The sequence below is a fragment of the Gambusia affinis genome, linkage group LG16 (genome assembly GCF_019740435.1).
Source record: "Gambusia affinis linkage group LG16, SWU_Gaff_1.0, whole genome shotgun sequence".
Lineage (NCBI taxonomy): Eukaryota > Metazoa > Chordata > Actinopteri > Cyprinodontiformes > Poeciliidae > Gambusia > Gambusia affinis.
In genome coordinates this window covers 20,552,060-20,572,337 of record NC_057883.1, presented here as the reverse complement: position 1 = coordinate 20,572,337, position 20,278 = coordinate 20,552,060, and the positions used below count along the sequence as shown (strand labels likewise).

General features: G+C 40.3%; 1 protein-coding gene across 1 annotated transcript in view; it reads left to right on the top strand.

Annotated features, from left to right (window-relative positions):
• Positions 1–20,278, top strand: part of btbd7 (BTB (POZ) domain containing 7) — a 31,278-nt gene that overhangs the window by 6,317 nt on the left and 4,683 nt on the right. The window contains exons 3-10 of the mRNA XM_044143400.1: positions 4,716–5,858; positions 14,372–14,580; positions 15,294–15,369; positions 16,296–16,456; positions 17,157–17,300; positions 18,008–18,197; positions 18,300–18,478; positions 19,493–19,897. Of these exons, the coding sequence (XP_043999335.1) occupies positions 4,716–5,858; positions 14,372–14,580; positions 15,294–15,369; positions 16,296–16,456; positions 17,157–17,300; positions 18,008–18,197; positions 18,300–18,478; positions 19,493–19,897 (2,507 nt within the window). The remainder of the gene's footprint in view (positions 1–4,715; positions 5,859–14,371; positions 14,581–15,293; positions 15,370–16,295; positions 16,457–17,156; positions 17,301–18,007; positions 18,198–18,299; positions 18,479–19,492; positions 19,898–20,278) is intronic.

Sequence of the window (20,278 nt, the reverse complement as noted above, 5' to 3'; positions counted from 1 at the left end):
CCTGCTTCCATGGCAACTGATGGTGCAGGAGGTGAATAATTTTGTGCATAAGAGCTCTTGAACCTGGCTGTTGACTCAGAGCCGAGGCTGGAGCATTAGCAGGCGCTTCCATGTGCTTTTCTCTGCTGCTTGGCCTTGTTTTGAAGCGTAATCAAAGGGAGGCGAGCAAAGAAATGCAATTTCAAATCTCATTGACCAGAATGACATCACAAGAGGTATTTTTATTATTTTACACTTTGTGGACTCACAATATGTTTGTGTGAGATTTTACTTTATTAGGGCTGCAGATTCTTTTAGTAATCATTTGTTTTGATGATTAATCGATTAAACTGATAAAAGAAATTAGCACATTTTACAGATTTTTCATTTAACCACTTAAACCTTTTTATGCAATTTTACAAATACATTAAAAGATGCAATCATAAACAAATAATTCAGTTCCTTTTCTTAACTAAAATAAATATTTTATTGCCTAAAATCCAACAACGTTCCTTTAGTTAATTTGTATGGGTGAAAAATATTTTTGTACAATTTTGGTTTAATTTGTGCTCTGTTTTGTTTTCAGCAAATGTTTTTTTTCTGAGTCTCCAGTTAGCGATTAATCGATTGCTAAAGTAGTGTCTATTATTTAAATAATTGATTAATCATTATTAACCCAATTAATCGTATCAGCTCTATTTTAGATTCTTCGTGGTTACAGTATGTTTTTGGACTTTATGCTTTGTTAGTGCTGCAGGTAACGATTATTTTAGTAATCAATTATTCTCTAACTTATTGTGACTAATCGATTAATTGGATAAAAAAGTGGCACTTTCTACAGATTTGTTGTTTCACACATTTCGAGATATAAATAAATAATTCAGGACCTTTTTTAATTAGAAAGTAAATATGTTATTGCTTAAAATGCAATGACAGCATTCCTTTAATTTATTTGGACGGGGTGAAACTAAAACGATGCTTTAGCTTAGTTTTAGGCATCTTAAAAATACACATTTCTATCTAGACTATCTTAAATGCAAAATATGCATTTTGCATAGTTTTGGCTTAGTTGTTGCCCTGAATGTTGTTGTTGTTTTCATCAAATTGCCTTTTTAAAACATTTGTTTACTCCAGTTAACGATTAATTGATTACTAAATTAGTTGATGATTATTTCAATAATTGATTCCTCACAATTAATCTGATTAATCGTTTTAGCCCTAAACTTTAAATGAGAGGTAGCCGTGTGCAAGCTGCCCTTTGAAATGTGACTCTGGTTTTAAACGGTTTCTCTGACAGAACAGGCTGTTATTTTGCTGTGATAGCTGGTTTCAGAGTTGAATTGAGCCCTGACTGTCTTGTTGAAGGAAGAGAAAGAGACTTCTTTGATCTTCCTGTGGAGTTATCATGAGCTTCGTCTGAGAGGTTAAAGTTTCGGTTTCTAAATGAGTCGAGCCCCAGTTTCTTTTGAGCGGAGGGGAAACTTCAGAGTGAATGTATTTGTTAGAAGAGCCAAATGATCTTCGTTGCCTGTGGTGTCCTGGAGCCGCTCAGTTGATCTGGCCCGGCCACAGATGATTCAGAGTTCCAGTGATTACTATGTGGGTCACATTGATGGATACTGACAGGAGGTCAGGCAGAGAGGATCTCCTTGGCAGAGCCTCCGCTTACGTACCCACGCTGTCTCAAGCCCAGCATAACTGCCATTTAGTGGAACAGATTGGTCTAAATCTGTGAGAATGGCTTAAAGTTTATAGGGCTGAACCGATTAATCGGCTGAATCATGATTAATCGATTATCAAACGGAATTGTCAACTAAATTAGTAATTGGATAAGCATTAAGTGGAGATTCTAAAATGTGTCGTTTGCTGACGGAACCCCCTCAATTAAGCCACAATTGCATTAAAAATATGTTTATTTTGCATTAAATATGAAAAAACGACCCAGAACTCATCAGGTGGCTTAGTTTTACCTTCACCTGTTCAAATCCTTTTAATTAGGCTCCTTTTTGTCATCTATTTATTAATGACTTGATCCAGAAATAATCAACAGATCACCCCCCAGAGTACTGATAAGTTTTTTGTATGTTTTTAATTGATTTGTAGCATCATTCGCTACAAATGATCAAGTGTACACCAGAGGAGTTCTACGTTATTGCATTTATGGCAATAAAATGTTTATTTTCTTATTCAAAAAGGAATTTATTTATTATTTTTATTTTTAATGTATAAAGTAAGCTTAAGTGGTTAAATAAAAAATCTGCAAAATTTGCCAATTTTTAAATCCGATTATTTGATCAATAGTCAGAATATTTGATAGACTAATAATCTTTACTTGCAGCCCTAAAAGTTCAGGAAGGAGCACAGCGTCTTGATTGGCTGTTACTCTGTGAGGAACCAATTTGTGCTCTGAAATCAAAAGAAACAGGAATCCTGGATTTCTTGTGTTGCCGCTGAACGTGATCCAGGTGCCTGATCAGGCAGCGTGTGCCCGACCTGCAAGGGATGCCAGAGGCAGGTTGTGTTTCTGTGTGTCCGCCTGCAGCAGTACCTCTGGTATGACTACAGAAAATCAATCAAATCTTTTTTGTTATTGAATCACCTACAACTGGATGCCATGAGTGGTGTTTTCAATCAATCAATCAAATTTTATTTGTATAGCACATTTCAGCAGCAAGGCATTTCAAAGTGCTTCACATCAAATCAAACACAGAAATACAATGCAACATAGAATCAACAATAAAAACACAATATCAAGTCACATTCCGTCAATAAATTTGCAATTGATTACGTTTCAAATACAACTCTAAACAAGTGGGTTTTTAGTTGAGATTTAAAGGAAGTCAGTGTTTCAGCTGTTTTACAGTTTTCTGGAAGTTTGTTCCAGATTTTTGGTACATAGATGCTAAATGCTGCTTCTCCTCGTTTGGTTCTGGTTCTGGGGATGCAGAGCAGAACCAGAACCAGAAGACCTGAGAGTTCTGGAAGGTTGATACAACAGCAGCAGATCTTTAATGTATTGTGGTGCTAAACCATTCAGTGATTTATAAACTAACAACAGTATTTTAAACTCTATTCTTTGAGCTACAGGGAGCCAGTGGAGAGACTTTAAAACTGGTGTTATGTGCTCTATCTTCCTGGTTTTAGTGAGAACGCGAGCAGCAGCATTCTGGATCAGCTGCAGCTGTTTGATTGATTTGTTGGACAGACCTGTGAAGACGCCGTTACAATAATTAATACGACTGAAGATAAACGCATGGATGAGTTTCTCTAGATCTGGCTGAGACATTAGTCCTTTAATCCTGGAAATGTTCTTCAGGTTATAGAAGGCCGTCTTTGTGACTGTCTTTATGTGGCTCACTACTCCCAGGTTTTGGGCCTGATTGCTGATTTTTAGTTGTAATAACTGAAGCTGTACACTGACTCTAGATCGTTCCTCTTTAGGTCCAAAAATAATAACTTCAGTTTTGTTTTTGTTCAGCTGGAGGAAGTTTTGGCACATCCACACATTTATCTGTTCTAAGCATCTGTTCAGTGATTGGATGGGTTCTGAGTCTCCTGGTGACATCATAATGTAGAGCTGTGCGTCATCTGCATAGTTATGGTAGCTAATATTATTTCCTGTTTTCCTGTTTTGGTTCTGTTCAGGCTTGTGGACCCAACACAGAGATTATTCACACACACTCATGGGTAATTTAGAGCCTAATGGAGAGCTGCTGGACAGTGGGAGGAAGACCAAATGTCTGGAGAGAACCCACACAGGCTCCAGGAGAACGTTAATAAATCATACCCAGAGGCTCAGGCCAAAAAGCTAGTTTCCACATCTCTTTGGACCCTTTTAGCAGATTAGTACTAAGGGTGTTTTCACATCTGGTAGATTTGGTTCAGTTGGCCACCAAAGTTGCAACATTGCTTACATTTTCAGCTGATGCGGTTCCCTTTCTCATTTCACTGTCAAAGCAAACCCTTTAAAAAAATCTCACCTGTGAGGGGCGCTGCACCAAGAACCACGACAAGAAATGTCACAAAAACCTATAAAAAAGAACATGAGTGCAACTTCCTTTTTTGTAAAATGTAAACAAAAATGGAGTAACGTCAGATTTTATTGGGTTTTTTGTCTTTGTTAAAAGATCACAAACTGTTTCTTCTCCATTTACCCAGAATGCCATGCGCTAAAGTCCACTTCCTGCTCTTGGAGCGGTCTCCAGCCCGCTTAGCGTTCACATAAGCATTCTAACTGCATCAGAGTTCACTTTAACTGAGGTTTGCAGGCATATTAGAGTTTTCTTTTTTTGGTCCCCATCAAAGTAGCACATTCACACCTCTCCTAACGAACTGGACTTTCTAGATAAACAAACTGGATTTTAAACTTTTGTCGATTGGCCGATACTTCCACGTGAAGCTGATCTAGATAAGATCAATAGATTTGATCTACCTTAGCAAAGCTCTAAAAATCAACCACTGTCCTCTTTTGCTTTGTTGTTAGAGGTTTGACTGACTGACCCACCAGGTCATGTCTGCATGTTTGCTGTTAACGATAGTCACCCCACTCCTGCCAACTCAGTGACTTTCTTACTATATTGAACAACATTTCAAACAAAAAGATCATTATCGGCAGATCAGGCTTTATAAAGATCGTTAATCAGCCAGAAACTGCAATCAGTTTAACAATGTTACGCTAAAAATAAAGCGAAACAATGTTTCCTCCTGTCTTATTTCTTCCTGTGGTTTTGTTCCAGGAACGTCTTCGTACTCCCAACAGGGTTATGGCTTGGAGTCCAAGCTGTACAGCCTGGAGCACGGCCATGAGCGACCGGCGGACAGGAAGAAGAAGAGCCTGGGTCTGGCGACGCTCAAACGGAGGTTCATCAAAAGGAGGAAGTCCAGCCGCTCAGCGGACCACGCCCGGCAGATGCGGGAGCTCCTGTCGGGTTGGGACGTCCGCGACACCAACGCCCTGGCGGAGGAGTACGAGGGAACCGCCGCCCTCAAGGAGCTGAGCTTCCAGGCCAGCCTGGCCCGCGCCGAGGCCCCCAGCCTGCAGCGCGACCTGGCCGCGCTCTATCAGCACAAGTACTGCACTGACGTGGATCTCATCTTCCAGGGAACCTGCTTCCCGGCTCACCGCGCCATCCTGGCCGCCCGCTGCCCCTTCTTCAAAAACCTGCTGTCCTCTTCTCCCGGTTATGGCGCCGAGGTCCTCATGGACGTCGACACGGCCGGCATCGACGTGCCCATGTTCTCCGCTCTCCTTCATTACCTGTACACGGGGGAGTTCGGGGTGGGCGGAGCCGAGGACAGCCGGCTGCAGAATGTGGACGTTCTGGTTCAGCTCAGCGAGGAGTTCGGTACGCCCAACTCCCTGGAAGCTGACATGAAGGGCTTGTTTGACTACATGTGCTACTACGACGCTCTGCTCAGCTTCTCCTCTGACTCTGAGATGATTGACGGCTCTAACGAGAGAGGGGCGGTTGCCGCGGTGCCGACGGGCTCAGGAGGCGGCGGCGGTGGCGGGCTGACCCCAGAGGAAGACCTCAGGGCCCACAAGGCCATCCTCTCTGCGCGCTCGCCGTTCTTCAGGAACCTTTTACAGAGGCGCATTCGCACGGGGGAGGAAATGACGGAGCGCACGCTGCAGACGCCTACCAGGATAGTTTTGGACGAGTCCATCATCCCACGGAAATACGTGCAGGTCATCCTCCACTGCATGTACACAGACGTGGTGGACCTGGGGCTGGTGCTGCGCGGCAGCCCGTCGTCGTGCAGTTTGGGCGAAGTGCAGGCCCTCGTTTCAGGGTGCAGGGGGGCGAGCACGCGCACGGAGGAGGCCATGGAGCTCTACCACATCGCACTGTTTCTGGAGTTCAGCATGTTGGCTCAAGGTAGGAAACCATCTGCACACACGGAGACGACGAAATTAACCAGAGATTTGTGTAGGGCTGAAGTGATTAATCGTGATTAACAGATAATTTAAATAATCATCATCTAATTTAGTAATTGATTCATCTTTAACTAGAGAAAACAGACTTAAAAAAAGGCAGTTTGTTGAACAAACAACATATTCAGAGGTATATTTAAACCAAAACTGTACAAAAAATATATACATTTTGCATCTGAAATACAAAACAACCTTTATCTGTAAGTATGTTCTAAACAGAAATCCTCAAGTGGCAGTTTTAGCTTCACCTGTTCCAAATTATTTTCTTTTCTTCCTTCCTTTGATAGATTATTCCTTCTTTTCTATTCTTCTTCCTTCCTTGCTATTCTTCCTTTTCTTTGCTAGATCCTTCCTTCGTCCTCTTTCTTCTTTCCTATTCTTCTTCCCTTCTCATCGCTCTTTCCTCCGTTCCATCCTTCCTTTTTCCATCCCTGATTCCTTACTTTAATTTCGTCCTTCCTTTGTTGGTTCTTTCCTTCCTATTCTCCCTTCTTTCCTATCTTCTGCTACTCCTTTCTTCCCATCTTTCCTTCCTTTGCTAGATCTTTTCTCCCTGTCTTCTCTTCCTCCCTTCCTATTTTTTCTTCCTCTTTTCCTATCCTTCCTCTCTTTGCTAGGTCCTTCCTTCCTTCTTTTCTCTGTTCCTATCCTTCCTTTGCTTCGTTTCCCTTTCTATCCTTCTTTCTTTTGTCCCATCCTTTCATTCTTTCCTTCCCTCATATTTTTTAAACACACCAGTCTTTTATTGTTTCCACTCTTCTGGTGTTTTTGTCCAGTTTGAGGTTTAGCGCAGCCAGAGTTTTTATGATCTGTAAATTTGCTGATGTGTTGTGTAACCCAGTGAATTGTTAGTTTGGTCTCATTCCTCAGTAATTCCTTCCTTCCTGTTCAGTCACTACCGCTGAAATAAACCCTCAACCCATAGTGCGATAACATAAATCATCCTTGCTTGAGTTCCTGAATCGATTTGCACGCTCACTGCCTCCTAATTACAGCATCTGCTGCATCATGAGATGTTTTTGTCACATCTGGCTCGATTTTATTTGTTTTTCTGCGTTAATTATAGCCTTTTTTTTAAATATTTTTTTATACAGGTTGTGTCTAACCTTCAGTGCTGACTGTGCAGATTAAAACCCGGGTTGCGCAGCATCACTAAGTGAGATATTAGGCGGTGTTGGTGCTGCACCTGGCGGGAACATATTGCAACAAGCAGCTTCTGGGAGCGGACAGCTGGTACATGCATTAGAGCCTCCGTCAACACTTTATCACCGTTATATCTCCACTCAGATTACACATCGCTTTGACTCCCCACACTGTTTTACACGCTAAAGGTTGGCGTCCTGCTCTGACTTGAACCAGCTGTTTTAACGCGCTCTGGCTATGTGAGCGCTGCAGTTTCAATCAAGGTTAACCAACTAGAACTTTAACGTGCATTTAGAAAACCAGATATAATACTCTTTGTTTTTGTGTTTATAAATCTATTTATTAGCCTTTTTAACTCTTCTGAAATAGATTTTTTTTTTTTTTTTTTCTGTCACACAAGCAGTTTACGTCAGCTGTTGGCAAATTATGGTCCACCTTTATTCCTCCTGCCGGCATTTACGATAGTCCGCAAAACGGCGACGGCAAAAGCTGAAAGAAAACAGTTGGTTGTTCAGCAACATTTCAATGGATTTTTGGAAAATTGTATCGTCTGTTGAAAATTAACATTCAACCCATATAAATTAAAAAGAACTAGCAAACACACTCTTAAAAACTAAATAAAATTAAGTTAGACAAACAAAAAGTCAATAAAATAAAGTTTCAGCCAAGGTTATTATAGTTGACTAAAACGAACGGAATAATTAAAACTGAAATTGAGAAGACATTTTTGTCATCTGAAACAAATAAAATTGGTAATTAATGGGAAAAACCATAACCTTCTGTCCTTTTTCCTTCCTTCCTTCTCTTCTTTACTCCTCCCTTCCTTCCTATCCTAGTGCTATATTTTTATTCTTTGTTTCATAGTTATACATCTCCTTTCTTCCTTAATTTCCTAGTTTCTTCCTTCCTTCTTTCCCAGGTATACATCTTTCCTTAAATATCAAACATTTTTACGTGTTTCATATTTAAAACCTCTCTTTTGTAAAAACATTTCTGACATAAATTCAACATTAGCTTCTTAAATTTAAAGTGAACATGATGGACTGAGAACTCTGGAATTCTGGGAAAAGTAGGAAATCTTTAAGACGTGCAAGAACTCCACCGACGACATAAAACAACCGCATTAGATTATATTTTAAAATATAATTTCATATATAGATGTAACAAAAAAGTAGCAATTCCAGCTGCATGATCAAAATTTTGACTTTGAAAACATCAGTTTGTTCTTATCATGACAGCGCTTCTTATCACGGCGATATTTTTGATATTTTCCACAGTAAAACATTAAACTAAATATTAATAACCAATATGTGCAAACATTTGGTTTTCATTTAAAATGTGTGAAATGATCTTTAGCATATTTTACCACCTTCTGCTATGTAATCCACAGAAAACCCAATAATATTTATTCAGATTTATTTGCCGTGTTAAAAAGGCATCTAACGGTTTGTTCTGGCTCCATGGACTCTCTGCAGATGTTCCTCGTGGCTTTAATTAGATTCAGCAGACGTTGTTTGATGAGTTTAGCATCTGTTCATGCAAAGTTTCACACTAATCCATAAAGCCAACTCGTTTACTTATAAAGATGCTTCATCCTTCTCAGCGATGATGCAATCCGACTGAGTAGAAATATGCGACTCTTTTGGCTTAAAACAAGCATCTGGTTTGAGGAGGAAGACGAGACATCTCACAGGAACAGATGTTGGAAGTCCTTTCAGAGGGTTAAAAGTGATGTAAATAACTCAAACTGTTGCCTGTCTGAAAGCCATATTGCAGTAAATAATAGGGTGTCACCCTGTTGGTTATTGCGGTTGCTCAACCGGCGATCCACTCTGTTCTGCACAGATCACCGAATGTGACCTGCTGCCGTCTTTCTGAGCTCATTCAGCAACGCTGTAAACCTTAATCAGATTCACACGGGTGCTGGAAATCCTTGAAATTGCTTGAATTTTAATTACTTATTTCCAAGGTTTTAGAAAGGGATTGATATTCAAACTGCACAATTTTGTATCATTTGATTAAAAGTCTAAATTTTGAAGAAGGTTTTTTTTACAGTTGAAACCAAATATTTTTGTATTCAATCGTTTTTTTCCTCACTTTTTGTAGTTAAATCCGACTAAACTTTTCATTTTAGGTTACCGTAGTTAGAATAACCACAATTATTTCTATTTGCTAAATAGCAGAAAAAAATTTACATTTTTTTTTAGAGATTTCTTTTCTTCACTTTTTATTTATTGTGCTTAAATATCTTAATTTGAGCAGAAAGATAATTTACCTTAACACAATATGTTTGAATTGTTTCAGTGGGAGGCTGGACAATGGGGCTGAAAAGCATTTCACAATATAAATGTTTCATATCAGATGATATTGATAATTATTGACTTGTTTTTTTGTTGTAAATATCGCAAATAATCCCAAACTCGTTTCCTGCTTAATCTGCATTTTTCACCCCACTCTGTTTATTTTTAAGCAGTTATGGGGCTCGGTGGAAAAAACCTAAAACTGCTGCTGCGGGAGTTACTCAACAGGTTGTTGCTAGGTAATGAAAGAGTGAGAGCGTTGCTAGGTAACCAAAGAGTGAGAGAGTCAATTCCACTAACCCTTCTCAGCTCACTGTTAGAGTTTGAGCATCTAGTCTTTCCTCTGTCTACATTTCCCATATTCTATATATTTAATATTGAATTTTCTATCAGATGTTTTATCTACTGATATTGATTACAAGTCTGTTGTGATATACATTATTGATTTTTTTTTTGTCCAACCCTATTTCAGGGTATTAAATATTTTTTATTCCTAATTGCTCAATGACTTACTGATCTGTCCAACTGATATAATAAATAAAGGTAGGTTTATATTTTATATGCCAACCTTATTGAAATTTACATAAAATTTTTCTTCTCAAAGGAGTCAGTTGAAATTATTTTATCTCCAAACTCTGGTAAGTTTTCAAACTTACCTTGAAAAGGTTTTGAATTTTACAGTGGGAGAAGTATGCGAACCCTGCTTAAATGACAAATCATCTTGCCGTACGTTGGTTAAGTATGAGGTCCGCCATGTCAAACATCAGCAACTCCCAGGTTCCTTCAGGAGGCAGCAGAGAGGCTCGTGTCGGGGAGAAAACCCTCTAATCCAGGGGTGGGCAACTCCAGGCCTCGAGGGCCGGTGTCCTGCAACTTTTAGATGTATCTCTACTTCAACACATCTGAGTCAAATAATGAGGTCATTAGCAGGATTTTGGAGAACCTGACTGCACTTGGGAGGTGATTCAGCTATTGGATTCAGGTGTGTTGGACCAGGGAGACATCTAAGAGTTGCAGGACACCGGCCCTCGAGGACCAGGAGTGCCCACCCCTGCTCTAATCTGTCACAGTCCTCCCCCTCCTGAGCTCATTACCGTTTCTCTTTGACAATATGAAGCTCTGCTTCTCCAAGGCTTTGACTGTCCATATTAATTCCCATGCATCCCATTTAGGATTACATTTTACTTGAATTAAAAGCCGTGTTAATTTTAAAGTACGCCACTGAGCTTCTGGATGGAAACCAACCTCCCTCCCTGCCCTACACTTTGTCTGCTTTGTGTTGTGACTGTTAATTAAAGCTGCAGCACCTCAGCAATCATCCAGTGATTTCCAAGCAGACTTGTTTAGACTACTGAACGCATGTGATGTTTTGCTTTTGGGACTGAGCTCCAGGAAACGGCTTCAGGTGAAAACATCTGAAGTTGCTGTGGGTCTGCTAAGCTCGGTAAAGGAGGCGTTCCAACCCGCGGAGAGAAAAGGGGAAGCTTAGTGTTGGATATAAGACTGAGTCTAATCTCATGCTCATAATAAAAGTGCTGCGCTTTAAAATCCAGGTCAGGAATGTGGGTTCTAATGGACCTACAGAGCAGAACCGGCTGCTGTCTTGTCCCACATGGGGAACCGTCTGCTGCTGCCCAAGGTGGAGGCACGTGTCTTTGCTTTCAGGAGATGGACTTTAAAGCTGTAACTTTTATTAAGAATATGATTTTTTAGATGTTTGTTAAAAAACGTAATAATATGAGACGGATAATCCGTGAATCATCGATCTCGTCCATGAGCTACTTTGTCCGTCTGAAGAAATGTACCTCTCCAGATCAAAAACAACCAATCAGAGCCAGGAGGCGGGTCTTAAGCTAAGGATGTGGGATATGGCGTGAAATTTATATCGCGATATATATTGTGATGGGTGGCGGTAACGATATATATCACAATATGAGTTGTGTACAACTTACAATAAAAACAAAAAGCTAACTGAGTGGAATGTGTATATTTGTTTGTGTTAAAACTTGTTTAACACTAATTAAATACTCCTCATAACCAGGTTATTTGTGTGTAATGTTTGTAGCTGTTTTGCTTTATGCTGAGTTCTATCATTACCAAGTCTGTCTTTAAAAAACAATCCCATTTTAAGGGAAACTTGGTAAATTACTTGCATTTTCTAACTTCCACACACTTTACAGATAACATTTTTCTGCTCCCGGTTTTACTCTTCAACCTTCCTGTGGTCTTAAGAGATGAAGTCATCTAAACCCCACAAGTTTTTTTACACTATGCTCAGTCCAGCGGAGTCACACTGTGCGCTTTTACGAGGTTTTCTTTTTGTGGTTTTGGAAAGTCACCAGCCCCATGGCGCTTTCCCGCTGTCCGACCGTGACATCTGCCTTCTCCTGAGTGTCACACTAAGACACCGGGAAGGATAAGAAATGGGATCCATTAGATTCAACGAGCTTTCCCAGCAGGGGTCGCACAGATCCTAGAGCGCTTTTACCCCTCTCCTGTCCGTTGGCTGACCGTGACATGCGCCGCGCTCCTCCTGAGCGTCACATCAAGACCGCGGGAGGTTGAACCCAAACCATGTCCAGATAATTGACGTTTTTGCACCTGACTGTTTAATTAGCTCCTCTCTTCCGTTCTCAGCCACGCCGCTTCCCTCATAATAAGCATTACCGTCTTTACCCGGTAGACTGCAGATCTCAATCATAGGCCAAATTTCTAGATACAGTATATATTGCATATTCCTACAATAAACCTTATATACTTGCTGCTAAATGTGCTAATGGCAGAGAAACAACTGATCATTAAAGGAAACCAGTTTTATCTGCCACTGTCGGTGGCTATGCTAACTAGTTCAAGCATTCACAACAGGCTATGCTAGCTGAAGCGTAGCAGAGAACAAGATTGACAGCACTAATTAACTTCCAGTTAATTTTATTTTTTTTCCTCCCACATATTATCTGTATTATTGCAATATGTATTATTGATTTATTGTCCAGCACTCACGTTTAGTTTATTTTTCTGCCAAATAGCGATCATTTTAGTAACCCTAACTGTTCTAAAATGGCAAATTTAGCTTGATTTTTATGCCACATTATATATAGTTTAGGTAAATATCTTGTTGTGACATAACTATTGGCAGTTTATTGGTTAATAGTCCTGATTCTGATCATTACACTGCCTTTGCTGGACCTGCAGTTAGACTCACTGGGTTTCCGCTCCGACGTATAGCAGCCAGTTTCCCAGGCTGTGTCTTCAAAGCAGTGATTTGGGGCCGGAAGTGCAGATTAAATTTTCTGTTTTAAGATAAGATGGTCCCCAAGGAGCGATGCTGCTGCCCCATAAAAGAGATAAAAGACGAGACCGGCTGCAATCTAAAACTTTCCAGGTTTCTATTTTAGTTAGGAGCAGCTTTTGGACGTCCAATCCGATGTGTTAAACAAGCCATTTGAAAGCACTCTTTTCTGTGTTGGCATAGATGCGCCTAATCTGAATGGACGTCTGATTCTGTCTAAATGGATCTCTCTTAGATTTACTGCTGGAGACGGCGCTGGCTGAATCTGCAGAGCGCAGTTTGTTTTATTGTTTAGTTTTTTTTCCTCCAATGCTGTGAGCAGCGCGTACATAATTCCCTCGGCCTTCCGTGGCGTTTAATGCAATTTTGATTTATGTACACACGTGTCTCCACAGTTGCTTGGTGTGTTTGTGTGCTGGCAGCGGCTGTGTTTATTTAACACTGTGAGAGGAAGGCAGCTTGAGACTGAAACACATCAAGGTATCAAAGCATTTCTGTGGGCTGGTGTGTTGCAGGGTAAAGCCGCTGCCTGCTGCTCTGGTATGCGCTATGATTTAGGAAGCGCAGCATGGAGGGATGTGGCGCTACTAGAGAGAGGCCCCAGGGGTCAGTGAAAAATAATCAAACCTGCTGATGGTCTGGCAGCGGTGCAGGATGGACTGTATGGCTAAAACGATTAATCGGAGTAATCGTGATTAATTGATTGATGAAGTGATTGTCAACTACTTTAGCAATTGGTTAATCACAGAATATAGAGTCTATTCAGAGCAGTAATTAAGATAAAAATGTACAAAAAATATATATATTTTGCTTTTAAGGTGTTAAAAAAACAAACCTTCATCTGCAGCTCGGAGCTCCTCAGTTTGACATCATTTTAGCTTCAACTGGTTCAAATTCTTGTGTACAAAAATAAAATCTCCTTTTAAGCATTTTTTGTTATTCAGTTATTAAATGGTAATCAACAATCAACCTTATTGTATTTATTTTAAGTCGAGCAGAAAGGGCTGAACACAGTGATGTTCAAAGTATTTTTAGCTGTAGACTCATCCTTTGCCAGCATGCATTAAAGGAATCCTGTGTTATAGCATTTTAGTCAATAAAATGTTTTTTTAACTTATTTTAAAACTGAATTAAATTATCTGTTTATTTGCATCTTAGAATGTATGTATGATATTGTATAAATAAAGACTTAAGTAAAAAATCTTAAGATTTAACCCAATTTTTTATCAGATCAATCATAAGAATAACCGATTAATCAATTACTACAAAAATCTTAAGTTGCAGCCTTATTAAACTGTGTTTTATTTGGTTTTTGAGGGTTTTTTGTGCTTTTCAGGATTTCCCACAGCTTATTATAAGCTGTGGGAAAGCTTGATAGTGAAAATAAAAACCAATTTACAGAATTCAAGACGGAATTTGTCCCGACAACAAAAAGCTTTTGTTTTAACTGCAGTAAAGCCACCAGGCTAAGCATTGTTTATTTTAGATTCTTTAATCATTTTTTAAAGACTTTATAGTTTGTGTTTATGTATCAATCTTCCAGTTTTCCAATAACGCATAACTATCAAGTGATATTTTCAAATTTCCTGTCAACTTGAAACATTTTCTAACTCAAAGACATGGCGACCAACTGGATGAATGGCTGCTCTAGTGCACTGAGCTTAGCAAGCTTTCTGGGGAAACCTGCCTTTGGACTGAATATAAACTGCTTCTTTCCTCTGTCAGGGTGCGAGGACATCGTTGTGGAAAGTTTGTCCCTGGACTCTCTGGTCCCCATCCTGAAGTGGAGCTCCCAGCCGTACGGCTCCAAGTGGGTCCACAGGCAGGCCATGCACTTCCTGTGTGAGGAGTTCAGCCAGGTGGTGACCTCTGACGTCCTGTACGAGCTCGGCAAAGAGCACCTCCTCAGCGCCATTCAGTCCGACTACCTGCAGGTAAACATCCACACCTTCCAGCTCGTTCTGTGCTCTGCTGTTATTCACATGATGAGACTCTTGACGCGTGCAACGTGTCGGAGGCTTTCGAGCTCTGAATCCGAGTCATGATTGCATCAAAACAAGTTTAACTCTTAACCAGCTGGTTGAGGAAACGTGTTGTGATTCAACCAATCAGACTGGAGCTTAACTGGGACTCAGAGTCCCTCATTTCAAACGATACAATTTTACCAGTTTACAGAATATAACCTGGTTTTGTTAATTTCTCTCTTTCCTTTTGTCCTACATCTTTTTTTCTTCTCTGCATCCTTTCCTACGTCTGTTAATCCTTTCCCATCATCCTTTCACCCTTACATATTTTCCTTGCTTTCCTACATCCTTTCCTCGATTTCTTGCATCCTTTCCTCGATTTCTTATATCCTTTCCTCACTTTTTATATCCTTTCCTCCCTTTCTTATATGCTTTCCTCCCTTTCTTATATGCTTTCCTCCCATCCCTGTGTCCTGTCCATGTCTTACATGTTTTCTCCCTTTCCTCTCACCTGTGTCCTTTTCTTCCCCTCCTTCCTCTCTATTCCCTCCTTCCCCTTCATCCTCCCTTCCTCCCTACTCCCTCCTTCCCCTTCTTCCCCTCCTTCCTCCCTATTCCCTCCTCCCCCTTCGTCCCCTCCGTCCTTTCCTTCCTCTCATTTCTCTCCTTGGTTTTCCTCCCAGGCGAGTGAACAGGACATTCTGAAGTATGTCGTAAAGTGGGGCGAGCAGCAGCTGATTAAGAGGATGGCAGACAGGGGTAAGATAATACACTCTATAATTACCCTCTCAGCTTCCCCCCTAATTGCTCTGAGGAAATTGCTCACTTACCGAAGACCCAAAAAAATACACGTAAGAGCTGAAAAAAGGCTTAACCTCAGAAATGGAGTCAACATAAAGTGGCCTAATTTTCATTGGCTTTGTCACTGTGCTCTATCCTAATGATAAATGAGATGCTGTCATATTTAAGGAGATGTTTCACTAAATTAGTAGATTATCAACCCTGTGGCATTAAAATCATAGTTTTAGCTAAATAAATAAACGTATTTAATAACCTGCAACTAACAATCACTTTAGTTAATCAATTAATCAACTGATAAAAATCTAGTCTTTTCATTTAGCCACTTTTTATACAGTATTAATGTGCACTAAAAGATGCAAATAAGCAAATTATTCAATTCCTTTTTGAAATGAGAAAATAAAGATTTTATTGCCTAGATGAAAAAACATTTCTTTAGTAAATTTCTTTCGGTGAAGCTAAACCCACCGCTGGAGGAGTTTTGAGTAAAATATGTGTACAGACAGAGTTTTAATCTTAAATGCAAAATCTGTATTTGTTTTATACAATTTTGACTTAATTTATGTTTAAAATATGTTGTTTTATATCTGAGTACTCCAGTTATTGATTAGTCGATTAATAAATCGAGTCATCATAATTAATTATTTTAGCCGTAAGACAGTGCAAGGATAATCCGTTGATTTTGTTGGATTTTAATCTTATTTATTATTTTTTTCCAAGAATTTGAAGTAGGTGAAGCTAAAATTATGCCACCTGAGGACTTACCAATTAGCTGACGAATATTTCAAGTCGATTAATCACAGTTAATCCGATTAATCGTTTTAGCCCTACACATTTATGTGTTTTTGTATGAATTCAGCTGATTGTTTCCGTCTTCGCTAACCCAGAGCCCAACCTGCTGAGCGGCACAGCCCACAGCGTCAACAAGAGAGGCGTGAAAAGGCGAGACCTGGACGTGGAGGAGCTGAGGGAGATCCTTTCTCCACTCCTGCCCTTCATTCGAACGGAGCACATCCTGCCTCCCAACAGTGACGTCCTCGCCGACGCCGTCAGTATTCCTCCTCTACTTCAGTTAGCATGTTAAATGGGACCTTATTAAGCAAAACTCACATTTTGAATGTTTCATACTTCCATTTGGGTTTCTACTAATTCTAAAAATATGCTAAAGGCTTAAAACACTTTTTTTTTTTTTGGCAATAAGTTGATGTTTTTTTGGTGTCTGAACAAAGAGCTGTTTCAAAAACCTTCTGATTGTTGAGTCATGAATCAGCAGGCACTACCAGTCACCTAGCAACCCCAGCAATGCCCAGTCTGTTGCCTAGCAACCTAAAGCAGAGCTCTAGCATGTTTGGTCAGCTGGGTTTACCGCTGTGTGCGCTGTACAATGGCTGCTGGAAAAGATGAGTGCTTTGTTGTTGACGTACCATCCAGAAACCACTTGCTACATCTTCTTGGTTGTGCAGGAGGCTCCACTTCTGCTTTTAAAGATGTATGGTTATATAATTTTGCATCTGTTTCGAGCATGCAAGTGTAAACGTTTACTTGAGTAGCTTATTTGGATTTAAAGTGACAAGAGGCCCTAAAACTGCTCAAAATGGAACAAGCTGACTAAACTGTAAGAATGATTTTATGCAAAAAATGTATTAAAAAGGTTTTAATGGCTCATAAATTTGTCCTTACCTGTTCAAGGAAGCATAATAGATCATCTTAAAACAGTGTGAGCTTCACCGGTTGATCTCTGTTCACAGCTGAAGAGGGGTTTGATCAGCACCCCTCCATCAGACATGCTGCCCACAGCCGAGGGGGGCAAGGCCAACGCCTGGCTGCGGCAGAAGAATGCAGGGATCTACGTCCGTCCGCGTCTCTTCTCTCCTTATGTGGAGGAAGCCAAGGTGAGACTGGCCAATACACCAAGAGTCTCATTGTCAGGATGGAAATTCATTTTTTATTATTTTGGGTCCTTTTGCAAATTTTCATTACGACCTGTCGTCCTTCCCGGGTCTATGAATATTAATGGACATGTCTGCAGAGCAGTGAGAGGCGATATTAAGAGAGCTGACAGTCAGGTGGAACAGATCAGGAAAATCTACAACCCGCCTTCGACTCTGTTGTTTTTAGGGCTGCAACTAACAATTATTTTTAGTAATCAGTTACTCTGACGACTAATCGATTAATTAGATGAGAAGATGCAAATTAACAAATGTTGCCTTTTTTACATAGTAAACATTTTATTTTCTAAAAAGCATTTGTAGCATCTGCAGCTAAAAATACTCCTAACATCAACATGTGAGAAGGAGATTTTTTTTTTACACATTTTGAACCAGGAGAAGCTAAAACTATCCAACTTGAGGAGTTCTGGGTAGAACATAACAAGATTTTTTTTTTATCTTAAATGCAACATGTTTATATTTGCATGTTTTGGTTTAATTACTGCTGAGTATTTTGTTCTTTCAGCATTTGGCCTTTCTTTGGCCAGCTAACAATCGATTATGGAAATAATAATCAACCAATTTGGTAAACGATTAATCATGATTACTACGATTAATCATGTTCGTTATTTTCCCTTTTTGTATTATTATTTTTTTTTACACGACTTCAGTCTGTGCTTGATGAGATGATGGTGGAGCAGACGGACCTGGTGCGTCTGAGACTGGTGCGCATGTCCAACGTCCCGGACACGCTCTACATGGTGAACAACGCCGTGCCTCAGTGCTGTCACATGATCAACCACCAGCAAATGGCGGGCAGCTCCAGCACGGCTCCCTCTGTCGTGGCCAACGAAATACCAGGTAGGGCGACGAATGAGTTAATAAATGAACGTACATCAAAAAGTCTGCAGGTAGAAAAGCAGCGGGTTTATTGTTGGAATCTCTGCTCTGTGGTTCTTCCAGTGCCTCCTCTGTCTGTGGTGAAGGATATGATCCGCAGGCTGCATGAGCTGAGGCACACGGAGCAGGTCCAGCGAGCCTACGCCCTGAACTGTGGCGAGGGAGCCACGGTCAGCTACGAGCTGCAGCTGAGGGTGCTGAGGGAGTTCGGTCTTGCAGATGGAGCCACGGAGCTGCTGCAGGTAAACCCAGCAAACAGGAGGATTCTCCAGGGGAAATCAAACCGCTTTAAAGGGGCGGTATTGTATAATTTCAACTCTGTTGACATCTTATAATGTTACTCCCTCATCAAAAACATATCTGGAGTGTTTTAGAAATACTTCAGTCTCCCATGGCAACTTTTTGGTTTCGGCCTTAGAGAGGAATTCGCCCACTGAGCTCCTTCAAACTAGCTGGTAGCAATTAGCAAACACCTGGTGAAACTGCTTGTCTGCATTGCTCATTATAGGAACTACTTCTCAGTCCAATACTCCAAAGAACAGTTCAAAACGGTATAATGGAGGCGTATTGTTGTCAAAGAGTAGGAGCTTCTTAAAGAGGCAGAGGCCCAATTTCAAGGCGTCAAGTTGCAAAGTCAAATTTTTTTTAAAGTTATACAACTGAAGGTAACATAGTTACTTGATTGTGCTATAAAATGGAACTATGTGGCTGGAAAATATGTAATACCGCCTCTTTAAGAAAATGTTTTTCTCCTGTTAAGGGCTGCAAGAAACGATGATTTTACTAATCGATTATTCTAATGATTAATTGAGTAAATGGTTAAGAAATATTGGCATATTCTGCAGATTTTTTAATTAATTCAGCTCATTTTATGCAATATTAAACATACATGTGCCATGGAAATAATCTAATTGCTTTTGTTGGTAAAAAAAACAAATATTTTATTGCCTAAAAGGCAAAAATGTGGCATTCCTTAAGTTTATGTTTGATCATTTTTAACTGTATGTGCAACAAAAGACATAAAAAACTTTTTGCTGGGTAAAACATATTTACAGAAAGTTTATTTTTTTTATCTTAAATGCAAGATGTATATATTTGTTTGTAGCGTTTTGGCTTAATTACTTCTCTATGTTGTGTTTTCAGAATCTGTATGCTCCAATTAGCGATTAATCGATTACTAAATCAGTTGATGATTATCTCAATCAATCACGATTAATCCGATTAACTGTCAGCCTTGATCTTTGTTTTGCTTTCAGAACCCATCCAAGTTCTTCCCAGATGAGCGTTTTGGAGACGAGAGTCCAATTCTGGCCCTGCGTCAAGTGGGCCGTTGCCGGGTCAACAGCAGTCCGGCTATGGACAGCATGTTAACGGACCTGGAAGGAGTGGCAGGCTTCCACCCTCCGCTGCCTCCTCCGCCGCCTCCCTACCATCCGCCCGCCACACCCAGCCACGCCCACCTCAAAGGGGGCTGGCGACCCCGGGTCCCCATGCCGACCCCTACCCGCTCCTTCTCCTACCCCTGCAACCGGACCCTGATCCAGCGCCACGCTGCTTCCAAACATGGCAGTTCAGAGTACTCCTCGGCGCCCAGATCCCAACCTCCAGACTGCACCAACCCCCAGGCTATGGGCCGACCTCTGCTGTCAAACCAGCAGGCAGTAAGTGTGGCGTGAAATAAAGATCCAACTAATAGTTATTCTATCAATTATTGGGATTAATCGATTAGTCGGATACAAAAGTTGGCACATTCTGCAGATTTTTTATGTACTCACTTAAGCCCTATCCTCCAGTTAATAATTGATTGATTTCTAAATTAGCTGATGAGTATTTCAATAATCGATGAATTGTTTCAGATCTAGTTTTGGGTAGAACATATTTGCAGACGAATGATTTTTTTTTTTATCCTAAATGCAAAATGCATATATTACAGCTCTGACTGTATTCTTACAGGAAATGTTTTTTTGTCTGTATTCTCCAGTTAACGATTAATCAATTCCTAAATTAGGTGACAATTATTTCAATAATCGATTAATCATGAT